A 23,981-nucleotide genomic window follows, 5' to 3' on the forward strand; every position below is an offset into this window, starting at 1 on the left:
CATTTCTCTCTCACCCTCTCAGACTCTCTCTCAGACTCTCTCTCAGACCCACATCATTCTCTCTCACCCACCTCACGTGCACACCCTGTACATTTCTCCCCACCTCACACAGATCTCCTTGCCTCTTCCCTCACACCTTTCATGCATCCCTTCCCTTTCAAACCCCTCCATCTCACACACAACCCCTCCTCTACTGCCTCTTGTGCACGGGACCCCTCACCTCTCCCCTCCTTCCCCCACCCTGCCAACCTCTCGAACATGTCTCCCTCCTCTCCTCTCCCCTCCATTTCTGTCTCAACAAATCACCACTTCCCAAGGACTCGCCCACCTCATGTGCGGTTCCCTCTGCTCTTCTCCCCCCACGCCCACATACTCACCTCATGCATGCCACCTCCTCTCTCCTATTCCCACTCTCCTCCCCACCCCAAAACCGTGCACAAGCACCCCGTCTTTCCCTCCCTACCCACTCTCACACGCAGGCAAACCCCCTCCTTCCCCACCTCCTCCTCCACCCTGCATACCGTGCCCCAACCAGTTGCACACCCACTCTCCTCTCTGTCCTTGCCCGTCCCCTTGCCACCCGCCACACCCACATCCTCTCCAATCACCCCCATCACCTCACCAAATCCAACACCTCACGTGAACAACCCCCTCTCCTCTCCACACCCCAACTTGCACCCACACCCTGTCCTCTCCACCCACCAACACTCCCCCTACCTTAGGCATGCACCACCTTCCCCCCTCTCCCCGAACATTGGGCACGCACGTCCTCTCCCTCACACCTCACGCACAAACCTCCTCCCCCCTTCCTGGGCACGCACCTCCTCCCCCTCTTCCCCACTCCCTGGGCACGCACCTCCTCCCCCTCCCCCGAGCGCGCACCCCCTCCCCCGAGCGCGCACCTCCTCCCCCTCCCCCTTCCCCGAGCGCGCACCTCCTCCCCCTCCCCCGAGCGCGCACCTCCTCCCCCTCCCCCTCCCCCGAGCGCGCACCTCCTCCTCCTCCCCCTCCCCTGGGCTCGCACCTCCTCCCCTGGGCTCGCACCTCCTCCCCCTCTCCCCTGGGCTCGCACCTCCTCCCCCTCTCCCTCTCCCCCGGGCTCGCACCTCCTCCCCCTCTCCCCCGGGCTCGCACCTCCTCCCCCTCCCCCCCCTGCCTGGGCACGCACCTCCTCCCCCCCCCCCCCCCTGCCTGGGCACGCACCTCCTCCCCCTCCCCCCCCTCCCCCCCCTGCCTGGGCACGCACCTCCTCCCCCTCCCCCTACCCTGGGCTCGCACCTCCTCCCCCTCCCTCCCCCTCTCCCCTGGGCTCGCACCTCCTCCCCCTCTCCCCCGGGCTCGCACCTCCTCCCCCTCCCTCCCCCTCTCCCCTGGGCTCGCACCTCCTCCTCCTCCCCCTCCCTCCCCCGGGCTCGCACCTCCTCCCCCTCCCTCCCCCTCTCCCCTGGGCTCGCACCTCCCTCCCCCGGGCTCGCACCTCCTCCCCCTCCCTCCCCCTCTCCCCTGGGCTCGCACCTCCTCCCCCTCCCTCCCCCTCTCCCCTGGGCTCGCACCTCCTCCTCCTCCCCCTCCCTCCCCCTCTCCCCTGGGCTGGCACCTCCTCCTCTTCCCCCTCCCTCCCCCTCTCCCCTGGGCTGGCACCTCCTCCTCCTCCTCCCTCCTCCCCCCTCCCCTGGGCTCGCACCTCCCCCTCCCCTGGGCTCGCACCTCCTCCTCCTCCCCCTCCCCCTCCCCTGGGCTCGCACCTCCTCCTCCTCCCCCTCCCCCTCCCCTGGGCTCGCACCTCCTCCTCCTCCCCCTCCCCCTCCCCTGGGCTCGCACCTCCTCCCCCTCCCCCTACCCTGGGCTCGCACCTCCTCCCCCTCCCCCTACCCTGGGCTCGCACCTCCTCCCCCTCCCTCCCCCTCTCCCCTGGGCTCGCACCTCCTCCTCCTCCTCCCCCTCCCCCTGGGCTCGCACCTCCTCCTCCTCCCCCTCCCCCTCCCCCTCCCCTGGGCTCGCACCTCCTCCTCCTCCCCTCCCCCTCCCCCTCCCCCTCCCCTGGGCTCGCACCTCCTCCCCCTCCCCCTACCCTGGGCTCGCACCTCCTCCTCCTCCTCCTCCCCCTCCCCTGGGCTCGCACCTCCTCCTCCTCCTCCTCCCCCTCCCCCTCCCCTGGGCTCGCACCTCCTCCTCCTCCCCCTCCCCTGGGCTCGCACCTCCTCCTCCTCCCCCTCCCCCTCCCCCTCCCCCTCCCCTGGGCTCGCACCTCCTCCCCCTCCCCCTACCCTGGGCTCGCACCTCCTCCTCCTCCTCCTCCCCTGGGCTCGCACCTCCTCCCCCTCCTCCTCCCCTGGGCTCGCACCTCCTCCCCCTCCCCCTCCCCTGGGCTCGCACCTCCTCCTCCTCCTCCTCCCCCTCCCCTGGGCTCGCACCTCCTCCTCCTCCTCCTCCTCCCCCTCCCCTGGGCTCGCACCTCCTCCTCCTCCCCCTCCCCCTCCCCTGGGCTCGCACCTCCTCCTCCTCCTCCTCCTCCCTCCCCCTCCCCCTCCCCTGGGCTCGCACCTCCTCCCCCTCCCCCTACCCTGGGCTCGCACCTCCTCCTCCTCCCCCTCCCCTGGGCTCGCACCTCCTCCTCCTCCCCCTCCCCCTCCCCTGGGCTCGCACCTCCTCCTCCTCCTCCTCCCCCTCCCCCTCCCCTGGGCTCGCACCTCCTCCTCCTCCCCCTCCCCCTCCCCCTCCCCTGGGCTCGCACCTCCTCCTCCTCCTCCTCCCCCTCCCCCTCCCCTGGGCTCGCACCTCCTCCTCCTCCCCCTCCCCCTCCCCTGGGCTCGCACCTCCTCCTCCTCCCCCTCCCCCTCCCCTGGGCTCGCACCTCCTCCTCCTCCTCCTCCCCCTCCCCTGGGCTCGCACCTCCTCCTCCTCCCCCTCCCCCTCCCCTGGGCTCGCACCTCCTCCCCCTCCCCCTCCCCCTCCCCTGGGCTCGCACCTCCTCCCCCTCCCCCTACCCTGGGCTCGCACCTCCTCCTCCTCCCCCTCCCCCTCCCCTGGGCTCGCACCTCCTCCCCCTCCCCCTACCCTGGGCTCGCACCTCCTCCCCCTCTTCCCCCGGGCTCGCACCTCCTCCCCCTCTCCCCCGGGCTCGCACCTCCTCCCCCTCTCCCCCGGGCTCGCACCTCCTCCCCCTCTCCCCCGGGCTCGCACCTCCTCCCCCTCTCCCCCGGGCTCGCACCTCCTCCCCCTCTCCCCCGGGCTCGCACCTCCTCCCCCTCCCTCCCCCTCTCCCCTGGGCTTGCACCTCCTCCTCCTCCCCCTCCCTCCCCCGGGCTCGCACCTCCTCCCCCTCCCTCCCCCTCTCCCCTGGGCTCGCACCTCCCTCCCCCGGGCTCGCACCTCCTCCCCCTCCCTCCCCCTCTCCCCTGGGCTCGCACCTCCTCCCCCTCCCTCCCCCTCTCCCCTGGGCTCGCACCTCCTCCCCCTCCCCCTCCCCCTCCCCTGGGCTCGCACCTCCTCCCCTGGGCTCGCACCTCCTCCCCCTCCCCGCCACCTTGGGCACGCACCTTCTCGCCCTCCTCCCCTTGGACACGCACCTCCTCTCCCTCCCCTCTCCCTGGGCATGCACCTCCTCCCTCCCCACCATCTTGGGCACGCACCTCCTCCCCCTCTCCCCACACTGTGCGCACACCTCCTCTCCCTCTCTCACCCCCCCCCACGTGTGCACCTCCTCTCCCTCTCCTCTTCCCCCCAACATTGCACACGCACATCTCTTTTCCCTCTCCTCTTGTCCCCCAACCTCATGTGATACCCTTCTCCATAGCTCTCTTCTCTTCCCACCCCCACCTCAAGCGCATGCGTGCACATATCTTCTTCCCCTCACCTCCTCTCCCTTACTCTCTTCCCTCCTCTTCCCCACCACCTCACACATGCACATTTCACCCATCTCCTCCTCCACCCCATCTCACACACACACATCTTCCTTCCCCCGCACTTCACACACACATCTTCTGTCCCCTCTCCTCCTCTTCCCTGCCCACCTCACATGCACACCTTCCTCCCCTCCACCATCACCTTATACACGCATCTTTCCTCACCCTCTCCTGTCTTCCTCCTCCACCTCCATGCATCCTCTCCCCTCTCCATCATTTCATACGACAGCTCATGTATACCTTCCTCCACTCTCCTCACCTCACATGTGCATCTTCCTCCCCATTCCTCATCTTCCTCCTGTCACCCCGCACATACAACTTCCTCCCCCTCTCCTCTCCTGCAACCCCACTCAGCATGCAAGTCCACCTCACACTTCCTCCCCCATCCTCCCACGCATGTGCTCCTTCCTCCCTTCCCCTCTCTTCTTCCCCACCTCACACCCCTTCCTCCCCCTTCACATCTTCTCTCTATCTTGAGCGCATATCTCCCCCCCCCACCCCACCTCGCATATGCTTCCCCCTCATATTCTCTCTGCCGATTTGCTCGTCTTCCTCCCGCCTCTCCTCTCCACTCCCCAACCTCAGGCACACGTGCACCTTCCTACCTCACCAGTACTCCACCTCATGCACACGTGCAGCTTCTTCCCCCTCTCCTGTCCTCTCCCACACCTCATGCGCATGCATGCCTTCCAACATCCCGTCCCCCACCTTGCACATTCCTCCCCTTCACATCTCTTCTACATCTCCCTCCCCATCATCTTGCGCCCACATCTTCCTCCTCCCTCCCACCTCACACAGGCACCTTGCTCCCCTCTCCTCCTCCCGATCATGCACGCACCTTCCTTCCCCTTCCCCCCCCCCCCCCACCTCGTCCTCCACCAGCTCCCACGCTCACCTTGCTCTCCCTCTCCCCCAACCTTGTGTGCACATACACTGGCACCCCCTCCCCTCCCACCACCTCTCCTATCACCTCCCCACTCCTCCCACTTCACGCTTCTGCCTCTTCCCCATCTTGCTTGTGCACCTTCCTCCCCACTCCACTCCTACTTCTCCAACCCCCAACCCAGCTCATGCGTGCATCTTTCTCCACTCCTCCACCTATTTCTCACCTCGTGCACATGCATCTTCACCCCCTCGCCTCTTCTTCCTAATCCTTTCTCCCTCTCTCCTCTCATCCTTACCCCCACCTCACACATGCACGCTTTCCTCCCGCTCTCCTCTCCCTCGTGCGCACACACACCTTCCTCCCTCTCTCCTCACACATTCGCCCCCACCTCACGCTCACATGCATGGTGCTCCACATCTTTTCTCCCCCTTACCCCTCCCCACCATCTCACGCGAATGCACAAATTCCTGCCTTCCTCTCACAACCACCTCATGCCACTCCTCTACCCCTCCCACCGCTCCATACAATCCCTCACCATCCTAGTGCACGCGTGCCCTCTCTTCTGCCAGCCCCATTGCCTCCTCCGTGCTCGCCCCCCCTCACGCAAATGCCCACGCGTAAATGTCCACACGGTCCCCCCTCACTCGCGCATGCACACCGGCACACAACCACCTCGCGCGCACACCACGCACACCCACTCACTCCCCTCCTCTTCCCCTCTGTCCCCCTCGCCAGCCACACACACACATCACCTCTTCTCCCCAATCTTGAGCAAACACCTATCCCTCGCCCTCTCCCCTACCTCACACGCACACACAACCCCTCTCTTCTCCCCCTCCTTGTGCATGTACACCCCCTCCTCATCCTCCACACTTCTGAGGGTTGGTGTCGACTCAAATGGGCCAAATGGCCGGTGCCACCCTGGAAGGATTCAATGAATCTAAGATCTCAGTGCTGTGTGTAGGATCTTATTGCCTGAATTTCAGAACACCCTTGAGCCCTTTCGGATGGCCCAAGAATGTCAAAGTTTCTTTTTATAAAGACCCATGTGTATGTTTTCTGTGCCAATGCTACAAACAGTTAAAGCTACTTTGTATTGCAAATGCCAACACTGTGCACAGCTACATTTCCAAATATCCAGCCACAAGCAACTTACTTTGTATCAGAAAATTCCAAGCTAATGACATTTAATACTTTGGTTCGATGGAGAGCAGTGTAATAGTCTACAAACTCCTGCAGTTTCATCTTACAATCAGCTTGCCGAGCCACATCGATCACATCGATCACCTTCTCACCACCTTGAGAGATTAAAAATTCATATTCAGATATATCTGGAAGCCACGTTACTTAGACAAGGATAACCCTTCACCCAACTACAGCTGTGAAACAGCTCAAATAAACAGCCTACATTGTACATGTAGTACAACAAAATATTCATGGGTTTGATGACAGGAATTGGGAGGAAGTGATTAAACACTGATCAGTGAATTGGGAAAGAGGCTGAACACGTGGCCCTGAGAATTCGGGTAAATGACGGATAGGAGTTGGAAGCTGAAGGTCTTGGATCACAAAGTTGCCTGCTGGCTCGTTGGAGGGTAGAATGTGATCAATATATAATTTGTGTAGTGGAAGACTGAGAAGAACTAGATACACCAAGCTTAGATAATATTTCAGGGACTGAAATATGGTCAACAATAATTAGGAGAGGTCGAAAACTAATCTCAAAAACCAGGAAATAAAAGGTTAAAGAGGGTGCAGGAAACGAGGGATCCAGAAAAAGAGTGTTCACAATCCTTTTCTATGAAAAAAGGGAGGTTGCAGCACAAGTTGAGAAGACTGATTAAAATAAGAACATTGGAATCATTAGGTTAATAAACAGTACTGAAGGACAGGCTGAATGAGGAAACTTACAAATCACTGAATAGATCTCAGTTGAAACTATGCATTCAATTCTGGAAACCACACAAAAATGTCGCAAAGGGTACAGAGTACGTTTATTGGAACGGTATCCTGGGGCTCAGTGGTTAGCACCGCTGCCTCACAGTACCAGGGATTCCAGTTTGATTCCAGCCTCAGGCGACTGTGTGTTGAGTTTGCACATTCTCCCCATACTTGCGTGGGTTTCCTCCAGGTGCTCTGGATTCCTCACACAATCCAAAGATGCGCAGGTTAGGTGAACTGGCCATGCTAAATTGCCCATAGTGTTCAGGGGTGCATTGGTCTGGGTAAATGTAGAGCAAATGGTTATGAAAATGGGTCTGGGTGGGCTGCTGTTTGGAGGGTCAGTATGGACCTATTGAGCCAAATGGCCTGTTTCCACACAGTATGGATTATATGATCGGTACTAGAGATGCTGAGAGAAACAGGGTAGTTCTGCCTGGAGAAGAGAATGGTTAAGGGGCAATTTAATACAGTAGAAGTATTTCATATTATGATGGGTTATGATAGTCTAAAAAGAGAAGAAATTGGTTGCAGTGGCGAAAGGTTAGAACTAGAGGACTCAGATTTAAGGTGATTGGCAAAAGAACCAGAGGAGAATTGAAATTTTGTTTCATTACCCAGTGAGCTATGACAATCTGGAATGAAAAAGGAAGCAGTTTGAGTAAAAGCTTCCAAATGAGAACTAGACAAGCATTTGAAGGGGAAAAACTTTGCATTGGTTGGTCTCCACTGCACTAGATAGAACATGCTGTGACGTTCCATCTATTCCCCACCCCCACCCTCCAATATTCAGGACAGGGGAGCTACACTGCAAACATGCAGCACTGGCAAACTTTGCTTGTGGCTGTATCGTGTGTTAACACTGGGTGCAGTCATCACTTACCCACATACTCTTGCACATCCCTGACAGAAAAGGTGCTTGATGGGAGAGAAATTCCAAGTCCATCTATTTTAGACACCATGATGGGAAATTCAAACCCATGCTTTTCTAGGTATTTGTGCGTCAGCTGGGTACCGTGCAGCTTGATGAGGATTTCACTGGCACTGTTAGGAACGAACAGATGAAAATAAATGGAGCTCATTGACACCAGTAGATGAACATGTTGCAACTACTGTAGGACAACAGGAAACACCACACTACAAATACAGACACTGCAGTCATGCAATTCTGATGATGAACTGTGACTTCACAAGGTCTCCATTATAAAGTTTCAGTGCAGGTATTGACCAAAGACAAATACAGATAGGCAGACTTCTGCACCCCACTGATGAGTTACAATCTTATTAGCAAAGGATTGACAGCTGGTAAAATGTCTTCTTTCGGATCCATGGTATAGTGTTCAAAGACTGGAATTGGTAAATTGCATCTACAGCCAATTTTTATACTTGCATCCAGTTGAAAGCAAAGTTCTCCCCACTAGCAATGAATACAAAATCAGACCAGGCCAATTCTGGATCCCCATGTGTCACAACTTGCAGTTATAAGCCTCATAACCAAATCAAATCACTTAGGCCACTGTCACAATTTTGTCAACTTCATCTCCCTCAGTCTGGATGCTGAAGCCCTCATCAATGCCTTTGCCATTTCTAAACAATTATTTTAAAACTTGTCTGCTGAATCATCCCTCACCTGACAACTTTCCCCCTTTTAAGAACCTACTGAACCCCCAAACAAATTTCAAACCTCTCCCTTTCACACTCCAAAAGAAAAAAAAAATCAGGTTCAGCTACTTCTACAAAAGGCAAAATATCAGAGACGCTGGAAATCTGAAACAAGCAGAGTCAAACTACGCTCAAAATATTAACTGTTTCAGTCTGCACAGATGCTGTCAGTTCAGAGTTTCTCCAGTACTTTCAGTGCTTGTTTCAATCATTCCTACTTTATGCACCTCTTATTTTCATCCAATTTCCTCACCATTTCTTTGCTTGAACTCCTTCCCTCCTGGAGAATTTCCAAACATTAAAACCCTGGTATAAAAATCAATGCATGGTAGCATAGAACTTAGATATTGTTAAAATGAAACTAGAAGCTTCAAAATGTACTTTAAAAAATGTATGTTTTGTGAAATCTAATGACTACTAAAAGTGGCGTCTAAAAACAAGTCTTTCTTTCTCTGCCCCTCACAAATGTTCAAAACTCCCTTTCAAATACAAGGATTCTTTTTGATTGTTAAAAATCCTGCTCCCTCGTCTATCAGCTCCAGTACAAGGTATGGTTTCAAGCCCAAGCTCAAGATCGTCCTTGCCGTGACAAGGAATGAGAAATTATCAACACATCTGATAATTACTTCTGACATTTTTCGTTCAGGGATGTAGGCAATGCTAGTTCAGTCAGAATCTATTGCTCTTGCTAATTGCCCAGAGGGTATAGAGTCAGAGTCCTACAGCACGGAAACCGGCCCTTCCGCCCAAACTGGTCCACACCGGCCAAAATGTCCATCCATGCTAACCCCATTTCCCTGCACTTGGCCAATATCCTTCTAAACCTTTCCTTTCCATTTATTTGTCCAAAAGCCTGTTAAATGTTATTAATGAACCTGCCTCAACCACTTCCGCTGGCAGCTCATTCCACATGGGTACTACCTTCTATAAAAAGTTGCCCCTCAGGTTCTCTTTAATTCTTACCCCTCTAACCTTAAACGGACACCCTCTAGTCCTCGATTCCCCAACTCTGGGAAAATGACTGAGTGCATTCACCCCATCCATAACTCTCGTCATCTTATAGACTTCTAAGATTCTCCCCTCAGTCTCCTATGTTCTGAAGAAAAAAAAAAGTCCCAGCTTCTCCAAGCTCTCTCTCTATAATTCAGACTAGAGTCCTGGCTACATTTTTATAAATTTCTTCTGCAACAACTTTCCTATAGCAGGGTGACCAAAACTGAACAATACTCCAAGTGTGGCCTCACCAACATCCTGTTCCAACTGCAACACAATTTCCCAACTTCATCAATCAGGGCGTTGAGTATAGAAGGCCAGTGTGCCAAAAGCCTTTTTCACCGCCTTGGCTACCTGTGACTCCCCTTTCAGCGAACCGTGAACCTGAACTGCAAGATCCCTCTGTTGCACTACACTCCTTAAGGCCCTACCACTCACCATGAAACTCCTACCTTGATTCGACTTTTCAAATTGCAAGACCTCACACTTATCTATATTAAACTCCATTTGCCATTTTTCAGCCCACTACCCCAGCTGATCAAGGTTCTGCTGCAATTTCTGATAACCTTCCTCACTGTCCACGATATCACCTATTTTAGTGTCATCTGCAAACTTCCTAATTGTGCTTTGTACATTCTCAACCAAATCATTGATATAGATAACAAACAGCAATTGGCTCAGCACCGACCCTAAGGCACTCAACTACTCACAGGCCTCCAGTCTGACAAGCATTCTTCCACTCTTACCCTCTGCTTCCTACCATCAAGCCAACTGTGTATCCAATTTGCCAGCTTCCCCTGGATTCCTTGGGATTGAACCTTCCAGAGCAGCCTACATGTGGAACCTTATCAAAGGCCTTACCAAAAGCCACATAGGCTACAGCCACCCCCCGGTCCATCAACCTTCCTAGTCACTTGACAGCCACATTGCTGTGGGTTTGGAGTCACATGTCAACCAGACCAGGTAAGGATGGCAGATTTCCCTCCCTAAAAAGAGGATTCATGAATCAAATGAATTCTTACAACAATTGACAGTGGTTTACAATTGACAAGACAACACCACAGATGCATTAGACCAACTTTTTACATATCAGTTTTCTTTTACCGAATGTAAGTTTCATAGTGGCCAGAATACTAGCCTGATCCATTGGATTGAGAGTCCAGTGACATTAATAGTTCACTATCACAAGGGTGGAAAGAATGGGGGGCAGGGGAGCAGGTTGATAGTGGAAATACGGGATGGACCAAGGGGGATTAGAACAACACCAAACAGTTGCCTATACCTTGGAAAATGTCGTGCTCGGAGCTCCCTGATGAAAACCGGCGTCCCTGCCTGTATCTTTTTAACAGGGTCTGCAGTCTCAGTGTAGTCATGTCGGTGCCAGTTGTTTCGTTTCTTCACTGTGATATAAAAAACAAAACAAAACAGCAGATGAAGTCAACTCAAAATATCCACAGGAAATCATTCCCGGTCAGCAACAAGATTCATATCAGCTGAATCCAAATCAAGACAAACTACAAAAACTCAGAACTTACTCTTGCATTCCAGAATGAATAACAATCCATCGGTGGAAATACTCAACAAATATTCAATCTAGAATTTAGCAGCATCTACTCAACAAGAGTGGAGTTTAGCCAGTTTAGTTCTTTCAAGTATTTGCATTCACAATGCTGTTCAAGAACTGTACAATGGACACACTTAGACCAGATGTCACACTGTATGCTTTGAACACAGGGCAAAATTAACATTTTATCTGGGACAGTTCCCATTGATCCCCAGTGACCAGTTCCCTGCTGAACAGTCTAATAAATGGATTCAGTAAATGTTGTCAGTAATAATTCAGATCAGCAGAATGAAAGTCCATTGAGGAATTACAGCTATTGAGTTCCCAAAATTAGAGCAAGGTGTTTTAAAAAAAAACAGAATTCTGTGGCATCTAAACAATGTACTAAGAATCTGCCCAATTGCTAAAATAAATCCATCCCCAAAATGCAGCAGGGTGCCTAACATCCAGTTGGGATGGCTGGACTTTACCACATCAGAGTACGGACCCTTAGATTTGTCTTTATTCAGTCAATTATTAACTTCTAGCAATCAACAACACCCAATGATTCCCTCCTCCAACATCCCTCCAATGAGGAGGTCACCTTTTCTCAGGTTTTTAAACTTGCCCATAGTTACTCCGTCTTCCAGAACTATTCACAATTCATAATTCAATATAAACTTCAGTCTGCAATTTACCCTTACGAACCAACTCCTCTTCCTAGGGAAAAAGCAGCCCTTAAATTATGATATTTAATGAACAGTGACTACTGTCAATCATTCTGAGATATATCTTGGTATATTCATTTGCAACATGGTCTCAGGAGGTTTTAAATGACAAATTTCACTATCACAAAAACAGAAATTGCTGGAAAAACTCAGCAGGTCTAGTAGCATTTGTGGAGAGAAATCAGAGTTAATGTTTCAGGTCCAGTAAACCTTCTTCAGAATGTTCTTTTCACACATGATGCCAGCTGAGTTTTTTCCAGCCATTTCAGTTTTTGTTCCTGATTTTCAGCATTAACAGTTCTTTTGTTTTTTTTTGTGAACTCCATTATAGGCTTCGCAGTCAATTCTATCATTTGGTATTGGTCAACTCTGTTGCCCAAGCTGAATGTGTTTTCTCAAATCTCAAAAATAAAATCTAAGCATTCTTCCCTTTCAATAACCTTCGATTTTAATCTGTCACATATCACCTCAAATAATCATGAGTCACAAAGGGTGCTTGAAAGGGTACAATATGAGAAACATTCCCATGTGTGCCATCTGTGTAAAATCCAGATTTCACACCTCACCTCAGTTATTCATTCTCCAATTAAGCTCAAATGATTGAAGTAACACGAAGCAGAGAAGTAGCTTCCAACCAATACAAAGCAAGATCAAAATGTGTTTCTGGAACAGTAATTTTTACCACAACATCCATCAGCATTGTGAGCTGCAGAATTAGCAGTGCACAGAACCTCCAGCTGCCAAACGTCGTCAGCACCAGAGCCATGGACAACTAGTTATCACTCTGGCCCAACACAAATGTTGTGGTGTGAGAGGGAAGGAGAATTTGGGGTGCATTTATTTGTGATTTCTGTCATTGATCACAGCAGATTGCAGAGCATCAATACACATCTGAGTTTTAACACCACGACTGTTATTACTCAGGGACCTTCCTTGTGTCAATGGCCCAAAAGTTGAATGGTTCCAAGGTTTGGGGGTGCATGAGTGCATGCAGTGGAGAAATTAGAGCATGGATCTTTCTCCCCAAGAAAATACTTCAAAAAGAGTCATCTTCAATGTGTTTCATACTGCCAGATCCTCAAATAAATGCTAGGAGCATTCACACATTTGGTGACTTGGTGCCAAACCTCCTCTTCCACTCTCCAAAGAATCATCATGCTTTCCCAATTGGTACATAAAATTTCCTATTTCAAAGACAATCCATAATATTGCCACTATCCAGAGATCAAGGTGCCCCACAGCTCTCTTGACTGAACACCAATATTAGTATAAATCTACACATTTTGGTTCTTTTCTATGCAAAGTCCCTTTTAGCTGCCAAGCTACAAGAAACTTCTAATCTCCCATGCCTTACTAATGAGCTATTATCACCAAATGCTACTTTTGCCTGTAGCTCATCTACAAGACCCAGGAACTGGTAGTGGCTCAACACTCAAACGACAAGGCCCACTGTAAGGTGCTGGCTTGTTTAGGGTGCCAGTGCATTCTGCAAAATCTTTTTAAAACTAGAAAATAGAGATCCAAGATGGCAGCGAACCAGCAAGTCTGAGTCTATAGTGCTCCTCCCAAGACAATAGACAATAGGGCAGGAGTAGGCCATTCTGCCCTTCGAGCCTGCACCACCATTCAATATGATCATGGCTGATCATCCTTAATCAGTATCCTGTTCCTGCCTTATCTCCATAACCCTTGATTCCACTATCCTGGACAGCTCTATCCAACTCTTTCTTAAATGAATCCAGAGCATTCCACACAGCCACCACTCTCTGGGTGAAGAAGTTTCTCCTCATCTGTCCTAAATGGTCTACCCTGTATTTGTAAGCTGTGTCCTCTGGTTCAGCACTCACCCATCAGTGGAAACATGTTTCCTGCCTTCATATTGTCCAGTCCTTTAATAATCTTATATGTCTCAATCAGATCCCCTCTCAGTCTTCTAAACTCAAGGGTATACAAGCCCAGTCGCTCCAGACTTTCAGCGCAAGGTAATCCCGCCATTCCAGGAATTGACCTCGTGAACCTACGCTGCACTCCCTCAGTAGCCAGATTGTCTTTCCTCAAATTTGGAGACCAGAACTGCACACAGTACTCCAGGTGTGGTCTCACCAGGGCCCTGAACAGCTGCAGAAGAACCTCTTTGCTCCCATACTCAATCCCTCTTGTTATGAAGGCCAGTATGCGATTAGCCTTCTTCACTACCTGCTGTATCTGCATGCTTACCTTCATTGACTGGTGTACAAGAACACCCAGATCTCTCTGTACTGCCCCTTTACCTAAATTGATTCCATTTAGGTAGTAATCTGCCTTCCTGTTCTTGCCACCAAAGTGGATAACCATATATTTATCCACATTAAACTGCTAAGACCTAGGCAAAGTGGGCCACTCTCCCCCACCACACTCACCAAATCAATTAAAAATAGTTTTTACTTAATGTAATTAGTGGTTTAGTACTAAATTTATAGAGTTCAGTCTCCTGTAAAAATGACTAGGGAGAAAGGAGCCTGCAGTTCTCAGCAGGCAGGAGCCCCTCCCCTACCCTCTCCAGCTGCAGCAGAGGCGTCCGCAGCTGCCCCAGGGACTTACCTACGGTGGCGAGCCTCGCGGAAATAATCTCCAAACTCAACATAAAGATCAATGCTTTCAAAGAGTCCTGAAATCTGTGGAATTTATTCTCGGCCGCGCTACAAAAGCGAAGACATCAAAGAAATTGAATGCCGAGTCGGAGGGGCGGAACTAAAGGCCACCACCTCCGAGGCCGTTGCAGAATCGGCCGTGGATCGGGTCCGGACTCTTGAGCAGCAAGTCCGGACCTTAGAGAACCACATTGATGACATCGAGAATCGAGGTCGTCAAAAAAATATTTGTTTGCTGCACCTTCTCAAACTGGAAGGAGGTGGCCAGCTTACAAGGTTCCTTGAACAGTGACTTCCGCAGTTATTGAATCTGGAGGCTGGATCAGGCCAGGTAAGGGTAGAATGGACCTACCGGGTTGCAATACGTGGGCCCGGCTCAAACCAGCGCCCCTGCCCGGTCCTGAAGCAGATGCTCTTGGAAGCCTCCAGAAATCTTGAGAAAGATCCCCAAGCCATGATGATGTTATTTCAGGACTTTTCCCCAGCTTTGGTCCGAAAGAGGATGGCGTTTGATGAAGCAAAGAAGCGTTGAAGGGATTTAAACATTCAATACACCTTGCACTACCCAGCTATACTACGCTTTAGCCATGAAGGGTCTGTGTATAACTTCGGATCACCGTAGAAGCCCAAGGAACTTTTGGACTCTCTTAGACAAATTATAAGAGGTAATTGATGTTGATTTGCCCTACCCCCACCCCGGTTTATCCCCCCTTTTCTTTTCCTTTCATTATCTTACTCTTTAATATTATCTCTGGGGGGGGGGGGGGGGGGGTGTGTGTGAGAAGGAGGGTTCATTTATTCATCCTTTACTTAGCAATTTCCTTCCCCCATAGGCAAGGGGTTTAGTTAATGTAGATGGTGGGGGGGGGGGGGGGGGGGGGGGGGAGGTGGCTACCTTATTTTATTTTATCTTTGTCCTTGGGAGCGGGGTTGTTTTTCCTGTTATTTTGTATTAATATATTTAATTATTATTTGCTGAGACTGTAATTTTATAGTCATATGTGTTCATATATGGAGTTAACATTACCAAATATATCCAGGTGTTGTGGGGTGGGGGGGGGTGAAGAACGGTACTCACTGTTAGTTCTGGTTCAGTTGTATACTTGAATTTTCTTTATCCTATCGTGGGGTGCCTGGGTCAAGGGTGGGGCACTGGTTGGGAGAGGTTATGATGGGGTCTTTTGGAAAGGAAGTGATGCCCCCTGGGAATAAGGGGGAAGATCTCCATTTAAATACGTTTTATACTTTTTTTTTACTATTTAGAAATAGTTTTTTTTATTATACTGATCTGAATGTACTAAAGAGCTTTTATTTTTGTGAATTTTATATGCTCTATACTCGGGATGTCTTGGATAAATATGGGTTTTGTTGTGATCTGCTGTTAACACATTCCGAGCATTTACATCACTGCTCAATTTATGTGTTATCCGTTGGATTTTTTTTTTCTCTTGAAAAATGTAAGAATTTTAATGATACACTCTGGATAGTTGCAAGTTAGATGAGTAGTTAGTTGACTTTTGTCTTTTTTTTTCCTCTTGGTATTTTTTTTCTTGTTTGATGGATTTTGGTTATCATTTATTTAAGATTCAACTGTATATCAATGTTTATACTTGGGTCTTGTTTTAAGTTTTCTTTTGTAAACTTGTTAAAACATCTAAAAAAAACTAGAAATTCTCGGAGTGGGTTTGAAAGAATGAAAATTAGCATTCTGCAATCTAAAAGTTTCTAAAGACTAACTTCAGCTGAAGAGGCCCAAGTCTCAAAATGGGCTTTCTCTTTCTCTTCACAGAGCAGGGCAGCACAGTGGCTCAGTGGTTAACATTGTTGTCTCACAGCTCCAGGGACCCAGGTTCGATTCCAGCCGCTGGCGACTGTGCCTGGAGCTTGCATATTCTCCCCATGTCTGCGTGGGTTTCCTCCGGGTGCTCCAGTTTCCTCTCACGGTCCAAAGATATGCAAGTTCAGTGGACTTGCCATGCTAAATTGCCCATATCCATGTTTATACTTGGGTCTTGTTTTAAGTTTTCATAGTGTGCTGAATGTAGGTTAAGTGCATCGGCCTTGGGAAATATAGGATGATAGGATGGGGGATGGGTCTGGGTGGGATACCCTTTGGAACATCAGTGTGGACTTGTTGAGCCAAATGGCCCGTTTCTGTACTGTAGGGATTCTGCGGTTCACAGATGCTGCCAGACCTGCTGAGTATCTCCAACAATTTCAACTTTGCTTGCCTCAAAAATAACTTAACAGAACTGGCATTTGTGGAAAAAGACAAAGAGTTCCCAGTCCGGTCGGAAACATCCTAGGGAGTTTGGATGCTTTCTTGCAAATTTTCCCAGGTTTATACTTACTCAGGGAGGCTCCATGCAATATGGCACAGTTTGGACAATGGTACAAGTCAATGTCGACAGCTTGATGCTCCTCCACTTTCACACAGCTGAAAAATAGAACAAAACAAAATCCACACATTACAAGGGGCATGGGGATAAAGGGTGAGTGGATGCTAAATCTTGACACAATTCTATGTCAGGGTCAGGAAACACTGTACCCACATCAAGCCCCCTTTCAAGTGAATTGACCTGAACAATCAATTCTAATTATTGCATTGGGAGGCCATCAATTTCACTAATGGGCTGCTTACACCCCAGTGTTCTGCTCCTGTCATCAACTGGTAGCCCCTGGGCATCATTTCCATTAGGTGTCAGCTAGGTATTGATGGGATTGTGAAGATGGTTCAGGACCCATTCAACTGTGGAGAGAAAAAAAATCAGAAACACTATCTTGGCACCTCATGGGAAATACAATAGTCTTAGCCAGCTCACATTTTGCAGTCATCTTGACCAGATCACACTTGGTTCCATATTGAGTAGTAACTATCAAGAAACATAAAAACTGAGGTTTACAATTTCTTGCTGCACTGTGCGTCACACATAAGCCACTCATCACTTAAAGCAAAAACATTACTTTCAATTCACATGATAGTACAGAAAACTACAGGATTTGCACATTATTATAATGAACCTAGTAGTACAGAATTTTGACACAGTACTATTAGAGGATTGGGACACAATATTACAACAAGTCTGTAATTACAACAGCATTGCAACTAAATGAGTATTACACGATGTGGACCCAATATTATGATCAACTAGGTATTACAGGATTGACAGTTAACTCAAGGCTCTGTAGATTATACTGTTAAGATTTGGACATCAAAGATTGAATATCACAATTCTACAATTTCAGAAAGGTGACAGATGCAGGTCAGGAAACTATAGAGCCATCAACTTAACTACAGTTTCTCAGAAGTCAAGAGAATTTATCTTGCGTGGTTGAAAGTGTCAGCGAACCACAAAGAGCCAGCAAGGAACTGCAAAGAATATGTGATGCAGTTTACTTGGACTTTCACATTTATTTTCCTCAAGACATTCTATGTAAGATATTAGCATGTAAAATGAAAATACATCAGATTTGGGATAGTGTGCTGATAGAGAACTGACTGCCAGAAATCAAGGAGTAAGAATAACAGGTCTTTACCCTGGATGGCAGCTAGTGACGAGTGGGTATTATTCTTGTCACATGATAGTGAAAAGCACTGCTGTGCATTCTGTTTGCTAATGTATTATTATATGTAATACACAAACCTATGAGTTAGATGAGCAAACTAATTACATCTCTAAATTTGCAGATGACAAAGCTAGATATTTAAGGATACAGAGATGCTTCAACGTGATTTGGACAAGTTCAGTAAGTGGGCAAATGCACTCCAAGTGAAGAACAATGTGCATAAAAGAGAGAGGTTATTCATTGCAGCAGCAAAATCGGGAAGCCAGATTATTATCCGAATGGTGATATATTGGGAAAGGAGGAACTGCAACGGGACCTGGGTGGCCTTGTACAACAGCCACTGACATTAAGGGTGGTGGTGAAGGCAAATGGGATGTTGGCTTTTGTAGAAAAAGAATTCAAGCACAGGAGCAGGGTGGCTTGCTCCATTGTACAGGGCTTTAGTGTGACCACAGTCGGAGTACTGGGTGCAACTGTGGAAGGCTAATGCTGGCTAATGAGGGCGTGCAACAAAGATTTACCAGGACCAATGCATAAACTGGATCAGTTAGGACTATGTTACTGGAAAAATGAGAGGGAAACCTCAGAAACCTATAAAATTTGAACAAGAGCAGACAGGGTAAACGCAGGAAGGGCATTCCCAAAGGCAAGGAGTCCAGAACAAGGAGTTACAATGTAAGGATTTGCAGTAGGCCAATTAGGGCTAAGATGAAGATAAATTTCTTTACCCAGAGAGTACTAAATCTGTGGAATTTCTACCACAGAAAGCAGATGAGGCCAAAATATTAAAAAGGAAAGGCAAGCTTTGACAAGGATACAAACAGTTCATAGAGATAGGCTAACCAAGCAGGCAAAATTAGATTAGATTAGATTAGACTTACAGTGTGGAAACAGGCCCTTCGGCCCAACAAGTCCACACCGACCCGCCGAAGCGCAACCCACCCATACCCCTACATTTACCCCTTACCTAACACTACGGGCAATTTAACATGGCCAATTCATCTAATCTGCACATTTAGGGAGAAAACCGGAGCACCCGGAGGAAACCCACGCAGACACGGGGAGAACGTGCAAACTCCACACAGTCTGTCGCCTGAGTCGGGAATTGAACCCGGGTCTCAGGCGCTGTGAGGCGGCAGTGCTAACCACTGTGCCACCGTGCCGCCCACTAATGTCAGCACATGGAGCAAAATGTATGAAAAGGTGAAGTTATTTATTTTGGAAGGGAGAACAAAAGAACAGCATTATTTAAATGGAGAAAAGCTGCAACACAAAGGCACTTGGGGGTACTTGTACATCAAACACAGCAGCTAGCACATGGGGCAGCAGATAAACAGGCTATCGGAATGTTTCAGGAGAAAGTGAGGACTGCAGATACTGGAGACCAGAGCTGAAAATGTGTTGCTGGAAAAGTGCAGCAGGTCAGGCAGCATCCACGGAGCAGGAGAATTGACGTTTCGGGCATAAGCCCTTCTTCAGGAATGTTTCCCCTGGTTTGGAGTATAAGAGTAGGGAAATCTTACTGCAACTGTAGAAGGTGCTGGTGAGACCACATCTGGAGTGCTGTGAGCCCTTTATCAGAGGAAAGATATAGTGTCTTGGAAGACAGTTCAGAGAAGGACCACAAGGACAATCCCTGGTATGGAGAGAATGTCTTATGAGCAAAAACTAAACAAATTGGTACTCAACTCATTGGAGTTTAGAAGAATGAAAGATAATTCATTTAAATATATAGAATTTTAACGGTCTTGACAGGGTAGACGCTGAGAGGATGTTTCTCCTCGGGGGAGCAGTCTAGCACTATGGTCGCAGAATAAAAGGGTGCCAATTTAAGACTGGGATAATAGAAATTTCTTCTGTCAGAGTGTTGAGTGTCTCTGGGTCCTTGTCTCATAGAACTGTAGGAGCAGAGTCTTTGTGCAAATGTAATGCTGAGATAGACAGATTCTTGACGAGTAGAGCAACCAAGGTTTCCAGGGAAAAAGGCAGAAAAGTGCATGTTAAGAATGTCAGATCAGCCACGGTCCTATTGAATGGTGAAGCAAACTTGAAGGGCTTAATGGCCTACTTCTGTTTCCATTTCTTATGGTCTTATTAAATGTTTTCAAGAAGGAGATAATTATAGTTCTAAGGTCTAAAGGGATCACGAGGTATGGGGAAAAAGTATTGAGCTGGTTGATCAGTCACGGCAGAGCAGGATAAAAGGGTCAAATGGTCTATCCTTCCTATTTTCTAAGTTTCTTTTTGATGAACAGATCAAACTTTGAAGTAATAGGGAACGTCTATGGATGACATCTAAATCAACTTCCAGCAGGTAAGGGACAATGCATCTTAATAAAAAAAAACCTCAGTGAAGGCTCACAAAACTTAAGGCAAATATCTGACCCAATTAGGAAAGCAGGCGAGAATTAAGAGACAGAATACAGATATTCTTACTGATGCTGTGAAAAGTGGTGCCCTACAAGGATCAGTGTTGGGGTCGCAATGATTTGCAATCAGTTGCATAATGTTTGTCAACAATGCAAAGATCAGCAGTATTATAAACTGTGCAGATGGAAGCATTAAATCGTAAGATAAGGATTAAGTGAATGGACGTTGGCAAATGGTTTTCAACACAGAGAAGTGAGAGTTTTTTAATTCTAAAGCTAGAAACAGTGAAGGTTTAGAAGATACTTGGGAATGGTGCATATAGATCAACTTAAATACTGTGAGTAGGGGCAGAAGGACAAAAAATCAAAATGGCTCCAGATTGCTGGCCTTGACATCGAGGACTGCATTACAAGGGGCTGGAAAGCATGCTCAGGTACACACCGAGAGTCAGTGAGCAGTCCTGGGCACGACACCCTGAGGAAAAAGTTAGGAGCTCAGTGTAGATGTACCAAAATACCTTCACTGAAGAGTTAATTCTGAGGTAAGATTACGCAAACTTGTATGACCAGAATTTAAATGGTTATGAGGTGATTTGATCAAAGTTTAACATAGAAGGACAACAGATTAATCAGTTGTGAAGAAAGAGTACAGACCTGACAAGTTAACTCTTTCTTCCCACAGAATCTGCCAGGTCTGCCAACTGCCATTAGTTATATTAATATCATATTGATCTGGGGTTCTGGACTACTAGTCCAGTGACATTACCACTGCTTACTCTATCTACCTAAATCCTGCTGGCTGGGAGTTCAGATCGAGAAAGCACAAACAATAAAGCAGGCCTTTTTGGAATTAAGTTAAAATAAACTATATGCAAACAGTGGTGGCAAAGTTTATAACTCGCTGTCATGAATCCACAATGCGTTACAGCTCAAATGCCCAAACAGCATAATCGAAACTCCAAAAAGATTTCCAACTCAACATTAAGCAGAAGACACAATGATTTGGCAGCTGAACAAATCGACCCTTTTCCAATAGGGGCTCTGTTTCGAAGGCTCAGCTGGTAGGGCGGAGCAATGTAATGTGTCGCAAATCTGTCATTCTTAAGTCCCTGGTTCAATTTCAGCTCGAAGGAGTCTGAACTGCTTTGAGCATAGCTTTAAATTGAGGGGTGATAGATACAGGACAGATGTCAGAGAGTAGTAGGGGAATGGAAATCACAGCCAACAACAGTTGTAGACTCGCCAACTTTACAGGCATTTGAATGGTCATTGGATAGACTTATGGATGAGAATGGAATAGTGTAGGTTAGATTGGCTTCAGATTGGTTTCACAGGGCGGCGCAACATTGAGGGCCAAAGGGCCTGTACTGCACTGTTTTATGTCCTACATGTTCTCAAAATTCCACACTCCTGCCTCCAAGCACTACATGGCATTTCTAGAGCCATGTTTAAGCACTTCCCTCTTAGTATCAAGCTCTCCCACAACAGCAGAATGCACAGACTTTTTTTTTAAATCCACTTCAAAGTCTGGGATAGGCTTTTAAAAATTGACAAGTACAAACATGGGAGCACATCCACCAGATGTGCACTTCCAGCAATTGTCAACACATTCCTTAGTCTCTTGTTTTGCAAAGAATCTCGGGTTACAAACCTTATGTTCACAACCATTCGTGTCACCACAAAGGGAGAGGGAAGGTGTCTGCTACATTTCCAAAAACAATCTATTCACTGTTCACCCTTCAGATAGTTTCAAAAGCCATCAGGCAAGTCCCAAGCCTTCAGACATTGAATTTGACACCTATGAAAAGAACAGCTGTACTCCACAGGGTCACTGAAGGAGATTCAGACATCTGGTATTTCCATCAATAATACTTTGAGCAAATTCACAGCAGAGTACCACAAGCCAATATTGAACAAGATGCCTGCGTACACAATCGGTGTTTCCACAGTGGGTGAAGCTACATTAACCTAAACTGGCTATAAACAAATGTCAAAACAGTAGGTAGTTTCCCAGCACAGCCTAACAGTTTGCTAAGTGCACATAGGTGTATCAACAATGTGGCATGGTTAGAAAAGATAGCAAAAACAAAAAGAGGTCTCAGGACACCCACCATATCTGTGCCAGATGAATGCAATATCAACTCTAAAACCATTAGAACATAGAACAATACAGCACAGAACAGGCCCTTCAGCCCACGATGTTGTGCCGAACATTTGTCCTAGCTTAAGCACCTATCCATGTACCTACCCAATTGCCACCTAAAGGTCACCAATGATTCTGACTCTGCCACTCCCACAGGTAGCGCATTCCATGCCCCCACCACTCTCTGGGTAAAGAACCTACCCCTAACATCCCCCCTATACCTTCCACCCTTCACCTTAAATTTATGTCCCCTTTTAACACTCTGTTGTACCCGGGGAAAAAGTCTCTGACTGTCTACTCTATCTATTCCCCTGATCATTTTATAAACCTCTATCAAGTCACCCCTCATCCTTCGCCATTCCAATGAGAAAAGGCCTAGCACTCTCAACCTATCCTCGTACGACCTATTCTCCATTCCAGGCAACATCCTGGTAAATCTCCTCTGCACCCTCTCCAAAGCTTCCACATCTTTCCTAAAGTGAGGCGACCAGAACTGCACACAGTACTCCAAATGTGGCCTTAACAAGGTCCTGTACAGCTGCAACATCACCTCATGACTCTTCATGAACGCTAATACACCATAGGCCTTCTTACAAGCTCTATCCATTGTTCAGTTCGGTGTCTGTAGCCCTGAGGTCATACAGAAATGCTGCTGTAATGAAGTTTGTTTTTATTTTAAATGTTCAAAGAGTTTAGTCTCTACCACCCTTTAAGGTGGCAAGCTCCAGATCTACACGACTGTCTACTCTTAAATATAGAAGCATTGTTTAGACCCACTTGGTGGGGCTCCATCATAGAACAAATAAAATTAAGAGGTCAACAGAAATACATCAAAATTAAATCAGATATCATTAACACGGGCTATACCGCACCCCTGAACTGCAAAGCCCATCTATCACAGAATGACTAAACTCCAGCATGCCAGCAAACTCTGCACGATCCCTCACCAGGGTGCACAAAAAACCATCGACAAAAGGCAGCAAAGTGCTATAAAAACCTCTCCCTTAACCTGTTGATGGCTGTTTTGACTTGGCCCAGGTGGTCCCTCAAGAGAGCCTACAATCCAGCCGACCCAGCTGAGTACAAGTTACCTATAGATCAGGAACCGGAGATTGAAATGTAACAAAAGAAATAACGTATATGCAACCCCTTTAAAAAATTTAATACAGGTTGAAGACAAAGACATCCAAATTGAATTTTTTTTCCCTTCTAGGTTACAACAGCCACTGGTGGTCTGGTATCCAGTGAACTTAAATGCATTTTTAAAAAAAAATTAGACATTCTCCACCCAAAACCCCAACAGAAAGATAAAAGACTCTCTTATACACAATCCTCCAAGATCTCCAGGTGAAGAATTCTCTTCAAAACCATTTCAATCCTTCCACTCTAAGTCTTTTGGTTGATGAACACTCTGCAAAGAGAAATAGATTGTTCTCATTTGTTCTAACTCAAGTCCTCAGATTTGACCTCAATTAAATCTCCTGATTCTCCACTCCTGGCAACGCTCTGGTAAACATCCTGTCATCACCCCTCTAATGTATACAGAAAAATTCACAAATTTATAGAATTAATTCACAGAATGCAAAAAATGTGGAATCAGGCCACTCAGCCCAA

At 48.1% G+C, this 23,981-nt stretch overlaps 1 protein-coding gene across 4 annotated transcripts in view; it reads right to left on the reverse strand.

The window, feature by feature from the left end:
- Positions 1 to 23,981, reverse strand: part of LOC132825028 (lysine-specific demethylase 7B-like) — a 97,362-nt gene that overhangs the window by 69,211 nt on the left and 4,170 nt on the right. For 3 of the 4 annotated variants that reach the window (XR_009645739.1, XM_060840031.1, XM_060840033.1), the window contains exons 2-5: positions 16,640 to 16,725; positions 10,670 to 10,787; positions 7,616 to 7,776; positions 5,948 to 6,089 (exon numbers count right to left, since the gene is read on the reverse strand). Coding sequence is in view for 3 of the 4 variants with exons in the window: in XM_060840031.1 (XP_060696014.1) it covers positions 5,948 to 6,089; positions 7,616 to 7,776; positions 10,670 to 10,787; positions 16,640 to 16,725 (507 nt within the window). In the remaining variant the exon portion in view is untranslated. Of the gene's footprint in view, positions 1 to 5,947; positions 6,090 to 7,615; positions 7,777 to 10,669; positions 10,788 to 16,639; positions 16,726 to 16,929; positions 16,978 to 23,981 lie in introns of those variants that run through there. The other variant, XM_060840032.1, reaches the window with a different exon arrangement.

The sequence above is a fragment of the Hemiscyllium ocellatum genome, chromosome 19 (genome assembly GCF_020745735.1).
Source record: "Hemiscyllium ocellatum isolate sHemOce1 chromosome 19, sHemOce1.pat.X.cur, whole genome shotgun sequence".
NCBI lineage: Eukaryota > Metazoa > Chordata > Chondrichthyes > Orectolobiformes > Hemiscylliidae > Hemiscyllium > Hemiscyllium ocellatum.